Genomic DNA, 7,205 nt, shown 5'->3' with positions numbered 1-7,205 from the left:
CTGGGGGGGTGGGTTATTTTTGGGGGGGGGGAGTGGGGTAAAGAGGCATCTCGCTGCCCCTGGCCAAGCCAACAGGGACGATCCCCTACACAGAGCCTCCCGCTGCTCCCAGGGCACCGTGAGCCAGGTAGCTGTCTGTGTGCATCCAGCACCCCCTGCCCCCCTTGCAGAACTTAGCCCTTGTCCTAGTGCAATGGCAAAGCGGATTTTTACCATTAAACAAAACACACCGAAGCCTGCTGCAGAGCAACACACTGAATTAATCTGCCGGTAAGGTTTTAATTACAGCCAAGGCTTCGCTACAAATCTGTACAAGAGACAGTGGCTGGCTCTCTGTGGATCTTTCCCTTCTGCCTTCGATTAGCTTGACCCGCGCTGCAGCGCAGGGAGCTGCGTGTGTGATCCATCTGCAGGCTCGGGGGGTTGAGGTTTTTTTCTCTCTCCCCTCCTCGCCACTTCCTTCACACTAGCGGGATGGAAAGCCATCGACGCCTGCCTGTCTGTTATAATGCTAGTGGGTTGAAATCCAGAGGAGGCTCGGCTCCGCTCCGCTGGACTGGGAGCACTGAACTCCGCAGCGTCTCCTTAAAATAGCTTGCGGAGGTGACCTCTTCTGCGGGATCCTCTGCTTCCCACTCGGTTGCTATTAAGGAGATGGCAAGATGACATCCTGGCAGAAGAGACCAGGCAGTGGGTCTTGGGGTAAACAGGCTCGGGAGACCGGGGGGAGGAAGGGGAGGAGGGAAAATGTGATCAGCACATGCAGGGCAAGAGATCCTGTTTTAGCCTCTCTCTGCTCCCTGGAAATCAGGCAGCTGACAAGGGGTGAATCCGTCAGATGGTTTTTGGCTTGTTTGTCGCCGAGCCGTCACCTCCGGGCAGGGAAAGGCTGGAGAACAGTGTCCCAGCCCAGGCAGAGATGCGGGCAGGCAGAGCGGGCTCCGGGCGGGGGCAGCCCACGGGCTGTGTCATATGCCCCCCTCCCAGGTTAGCCCCGCGAGTTAGATGCTTTCTGGGGAGGGGGAGGTCTTTTGGTCATCGTTTTTTTCTACCTTATAAATAAATCCCTCCACTTTTCTAAGCATTTTTTTCCTGTCACCAGCCCGATCCGTAAAGGGTTCCTCTTCTTGATGTCATAAAGGGATCTGCCTGCTTTCCCCCCACCCCTCCCACACTAAATACGTGACAGTGTTGTGCTCATTGTACGTGTATACGTAGAAACACAGAGGCGCGCACACATTGCCCTTAGTGGGAAAAGTGTACGAGAGAAAATACTTTCCAAAATAAGTTCCTGCCTGTCCTGATGCTTCGGATGGTTCTTGGGGAGAATTATGCCTCAGCTAGCGTGTCTCCCTGTTTTGGATGTGTGGGGGAGTGTGTGTTTATTACGGGTGCGTGCCTGCGTGGGTGCGCGCGTGTGTGTGTATACTCAGGTCCAAAATGCGTGGAGAGCTGCTCAGAGCCTTTACGCAAAATACGATCTGAAATGAGAATTTAATACCAAACTAGTGCTTACTTTCATCTAATTAAGGACTGGATTTCAACACCCCGAAACAAACATGCACACACACATACACACGCGCCTACACACACACATACACACACACCTTCTCGATTTTTGGTGCCTGCTAAAAACAAAGAACATTTTTTTAACCCATCAGTATATTATCAGCATAGGGCTGACTGCAAAGGAGAGACAGAAATAAAAAAGAGCCTTTTGGTTTTCTCTGCTCTGCTCTTGTGGAATAGATGAATGAAACAGAAGGCAGATAGGAGCCTCTGGCCACTTGTATTAACTCCGTATTATATCCTAAAAATAGATCCCCGTTTCCTGTTGTTGCTAGTCCCTTCAGACTGGTGTTTGTTGACTTACATATATCTTTTATGTCCAAAGAAACTTGAGTTTAAACCACATGGTCAAATATCTTTGACCGTTTAATACTATGTATACCAATGAGAGTGCAGATACGGTATAGATTATATATTCTGGAGAATGTAATATATACACATTTATAGGCAGTCACTCACAGTGCGCACAAGCACGTACAGAGAGAGGGTTGTAGTTAGTATTTTAGCATCGCAAGCTTTCGTTTAAAGAAATATCAGTAGAGGTCCACGTGGTGTGTAAGTGTACTTCTATGCGCGCGTGTGTGTATAGGGGTAGGGAGGACTGAATCTCGCCCGTTTCTCTTGGATTAATTGTTGTCTGGTTTTAGAGGATGAAATGCCATCCAGAGGGGCTGTTTGAAAACATGAGCTTGCAAGGCTCGGCCTCGGATCCGCCTGATGCAGTCTATTTTTCTAGTCATTGTGTATACAGAAGATGCAAGGAAAGCACCTTCGGCCTGCGATTGAACTAGGGTCTGGCTCAGCCTCGAGATGGCCAGGTCGGGATTTGTGGCCGTGAAACGATATGTTCACGCCCTGGCCCTTCTAACATCTCTGTTCGGGAGCCCGAATTTGGCTATCAAAGACATATAGAAAAAGCAAACAGTTAATAAAGAGAATATTAATGAGTAACTGCTGCTTTTCATCGTGGGGAAGATTTGCTGCAAGATGACTATAGCTCATGCTGGTTTTATAGCTTCAGTCCAAAGCCTGGACAACCAGTTGGCATCTACTGGGTAACGTGGAAGTCTCGAGCGTTTTGCTTTCCCTGGCCACACGGACCCCGCTCCTAGCCCGTGCTGCCAACGCCAGACCCCCTACAAAGGAATCCACAGTCGCCTTTGCCTTTTTTCCTCCGGCGGATTCATCATTTGCTTCCTGATGTGTATATCTTTTTAATATTTTAAATCCTGAGTGGAAAGAAACGTGCTCCTGCCCACACTATGAGTTTTTAGTGACCATGGAAATGAACACAGGGTTATTTCTCTGAACTCAAAGCCTATTTATACAGGTCTAATTTCTTTAGAAATAACCTGGTAACTGAAACCAACTTGGCAACCAACCCGTGCCCTGCTTAACTAATGCTTAATAAAACACGCTGGAGGGAAAATACGCACACAAGAACAGATAGATAGATAGATAGATATTCTTAACAGCTCTCTGCCACTAATCTCTGTCTCTGAGCAGTTCTTAGACTCCAAGATTGTCTTTCTTTCTTTCTTTCTCCATACACATACTCTTCCCCAAAAATATCTTAGGCCTCAAATTCTGCCTTTCAGACAATAAATATTTCTCTACACCTGCCACCCCTTCCGGTGAAGGCTTCGGCTTCCAATCTCCTCATCCAATCCCCCCAAAACTGGCCCCCCCCCCCCCACTTGTTTGGAATAATCAAAGCCTAGTAGAGGTCCCCTCCTGAGCCAGTCTCACCCTCCTTTCTCGGCGGGGGAGAGGACACCCTGGAGCATCTGGGGCCGCAGGGACAATAGGCCCAGCTCGGCATAGCCCTGCTCCCGGCTATGAAACCACAGTTCAGCAGAGGAGAGACGCAACAACCCCCTCCACCACCTCCTTTGTGTGATATCAACACAGCCCCCTCAGCCTTTTCCACTCCCCAAAGGTGTGGTCCCTTCGACCTGGAGGACAAAATGAAAACAATAAATATTTACAACCAACCTCGCTTCTTTTAGTCAAGAGTCATTAACATCAGCCAATCAACACAAGAAAGCGCCAGCTCCACACTGATAGATTTGCCTAATTAAATTGGGGAAATTACTAGTATAAGACTTGAGGTAGTTAACTGTCCTATAGAAAATGGCAATCCTTCGCTTGAAAACTGCTCCGGGGAGCATTAGGCATATACATGCAGGTGTGCGTGAACACACACACATACACACACACACACATAATAAGTACGTGTCATAATTAACAAATAAATAAAAGAGGAGGCATGTGTAGAGAATTGTTCAAGAGATGTGTAGTTGTTCAAGGGATATATACATATCATTGATCAAAAGATAGATAGATAGATAGATAGATAGATGTTAGGCATAGACATATAGCCATACATATATATCGACATATAGAGAAAGAAATATATTTATTTATATATATGTGTAGATAAATATTTCTGCCTCTCTCTGTAGATAAATATTTATGTCTATATGTGTGTATTTGTGCGTATCTCCTTGAATAGTTAGTTACACACATAACGTCTCGATATATAGCAAGAGATATATTACATGCCAAAGGATACATGATATGTATGTGTATCTATACCTATATATCTACATATAGATAGAGATATCTAGAAGTGTATGTATGCATGTATGTATCCCTTGAACAACTGTTTATACAGGGACGCTTTGTTAATTTTATATACTTACGTATACAGACTTCCTTATTCTGAAGGTGGTCATGCTGGATTGTGCCCATACGTAGGTGCGTGTATGTGTAGATAGATAGATAGATAGATAGATAGATAGATAGATAAAATGAATTCTAAAAGGCACTTCGGGTGTCCATAGAGGCACATACCGCCCAGGCCAGCCTGTTTCTATCCCTCTAGCTGCAGTGACCTGCCGCGTGGACACACACCGCGCTCTTGAATGCAGCCGCCACGCGGGAGCCCGCGCTGTGTCCAGCCGGACAGCTGTCCCTGTCCCCTCTCCCTGTCCTCTCCCCTCCCCGCTCCCTGAACCGGTGTCTCTCGCTCTCTCCAGCGCGGCCTCCAGCTTCTCCTTGAAACCCGCGGGCGCTGCCGCCGGGCGCTGCGGGCACCTTCCCGGGCCGGCCCCGCAGAGGGGAGCACACATGTGCACCTGCCCGGGAGCGCCAGCGCCCAGTTCGGTGCGGGGGGGAGCTGCCAAGGGCGCCTGCCCCCGTGCAGGACGTCCCCTGCCCCCGGCAGAGCGGGCCCCGTGCCTTCCCCCCTCTCCGGTGTTACCAGGAGCGGGTTTGTTCAGGGCCGGTGTGTAAACGCCTGGCTCGGGTTACCCTTTGGCGTGCTCTCGGCAGTTGCATTCAGAGTCACTGAACTGACTCAAGCGGCTCGAGAAGTTAACCAGTTAACCGGGGAGGGAATGGATCCCTGCTCCCCCGGAAAACAAAAAAGACAGCCCCTGTCCAGATGCCCCCATGCAGGGGACAGCAAGTGCCCAGGGGCTGCGGAGTGCTGTGCAAACGGGCACAGCCCGGCCTGGCCCCGCCGCCTCTGCCGGGCCGGGACCCCCCCCAGTCCACCCGCCGCGGCGTCTCCGAGCGCCCCGCAAAGGGTGCGACCCCGTCCTGTGCGGGGGCCGCTTCCCCAGCCCGCGGCAGGACGCCGACTGGCCCCGACAGAGCCCGAAGGCTTGTGGCTTCCTCCGGGGATGGCTCTCGCCTTGCTCCTACCTGCATCCTCCCGGCCGGGCTCTGGAGCTGCGGCTTCCCCCCACCACCTTAGTCGGACGCAAGGAGCTTTAAACAAGGGGACTGGGAAGGAAAGGATAGATCCACAACGGTGCTGGTTCAGACCGAAATGTCTTTCCTCTAGTCCATCTTTGAACGAGAAGTGGTAATACCACCTGGATGCTCAGATATAAATCCCCTTGCAAATAATAAATGGATTAATAATAACAAGGTATGAAGTTCTTTTTATAGAAAAAAGGAGAGAATTGAAACTAAATGCGGCAGTTAGACAACCATTTTGATAAGAGGATAATTGAGGCGACACTGGTGTATAATTAGAGGATAATTTATGCTATATCCACTTTTATTCCACCTCCCAAAATAAACCCAGTCCATAATCATTACAGGCAAATTGTTCTGAATTTTATAGCAGCAATTTGAACAAAGTACTGCAGTTAATCATGGGAGATTTTTGTGTATTCCTGATTAGAAGTCTAATTGCCTCCTTCCAGAAAGTAAAAATAACTGTAAAACGACTCTATTTTTATCATTAACAATGTTGACAATAAAATAAAATCAACTGGAATTGTAATCTAAAGACAAATTTAGGACGAAGGCACTTTTACTTGGGTAGTTTATATTGTAATCAAGATTTGCCAAACCACTAACCGCATGTGTCATTTGCATATATTTGAAAGCATTACAGTAGCTTCTGTTTTCAATAGGAAAAAATGCATTACTGTCAGATCTCCAAGGATTCGCTCTCTGAAGAGGCTCCTGCCCTTTCTAAAATATAGAAAATATTGTCTTTTTTTTTCAGCAAGGAGACAGGCTGGCACCGTTTTCTGGGGGTTTTTTTCGCTTTCAGAATCCCTTTCAACCTACGTGTATTTACTGCGTGCTTGGAAATGTAGTAAAGGGGAAACTCTGGGGTGTGAGGCACACGGATCCACTACAGCACACCTTCAGTAGATGGGCTGCTGCACTTGGGTGGATTGGATGCATTGGCTTCAAATGCACATGACACAGGCACAAATGCCCCAGCCCTCCAGAAAGTGACAGCGTGCAAAAAATAAAAATGCATGTTGGTTTTTTTTTTTTTGCTTCATCTATGGTTGGGAAGAAGCTCATTGTGAGGATGCCTTGTGTTTGCAAGAGGGTGCTGCTGTCTGGTGAGGAGGCTTCCGAGAGCAGAGCTGTGCTGCAGCACCAGGCGCGCGCGCACAAGACACACACACATACACACGCGCGCGCGCTCGCACACACACACACACACACACACACACACACACACAAGCGGGCAGGGCGCGCGCGGCTCTCGCTGGGATTCGAGTTGCCGAAGGTGGGCTAAGCTCGAGCTCTCACAGACGCCAGTAGAAGCTCCGGGGTGGTGACGTCAGGGGTTGACTGACCAATGGGGAGGCGCTGCCCTTTGGAGACAAACCATTCGACTTGTGGCGTCTCTGCCTCAAGTCTAAAAGCAGAAGCTCAACTTTACCAGAATCCACCTTAAAATCTCTGCCTTAAACTCCGCCAGCCAAAAAAACAAGTTGGGAATGAAGGGGAAGAGGAGAGAAAACCCCCCTCAGGAATAGTCCCCCCCACACACCCCTCCCCTTCTCCCCTCCCTCAGTGAACAAGGCCCCTCTCACTAGTGCTCTGGAAAAAAAAAAGAGAGAGAGAGAAAGAAAGAAAGAAAGAAAGAAAGAAAGGGGAGAAAAAAAAAAGGAGCCACCTCACTAATTCCCCGTGCAGGATAATAGGCTCTAAGGTGGCTGGTGAGAGAGGGAGCGAGAGGGGGGTGAGCCTGAGGGAGCCGCTCTCTCACTCCCAAACTTTGATGATGACCATGACTACGATGGCTGACGGGTTGGAAGCGCAGGACTCCTCCAAATCTGCCTTCATGGAGTTTGGGCAACAGCAGCAGC

General features: G+C 49.0%; 1 protein-coding gene across 1 annotated transcript in view; it reads left to right on the top strand.

The window, feature by feature from the left end:
• Positions 1-7,017: 7,017 nt before the first annotated feature.
• DLX6 (distal-less homeobox 6) overlaps positions 7,018-7,205 on the top strand; it is a 3,621-nt gene continuing 3,433 nt past the window's right edge. Inside the window, exon 1 of the mRNA XM_025209020.1 lies at positions 7,018-7,205. This exon is cut by the window's right edge and continues 1 nt beyond it. Within this exon, the coding sequence (XP_025064805.1) occupies positions 7,118-7,205 (88 nt within the window). The 5' untranslated portion in view covers positions 7,018-7,117.

This window comes from Alligator sinensis, unplaced genomic scaffold (genome assembly GCF_000455745.1).
Source record: "Alligator sinensis unplaced genomic scaffold, ASM45574v1 scaffold196_3, whole genome shotgun sequence".
NCBI classification, from domain to species: domain Eukaryota; kingdom Metazoa; phylum Chordata; order Crocodylia; family Alligatoridae; genus Alligator; species Alligator sinensis.
Note: the sequence above shows the minus strand (reverse complement) of the source record. Positions and strands in the feature narration are given on the sequence as shown.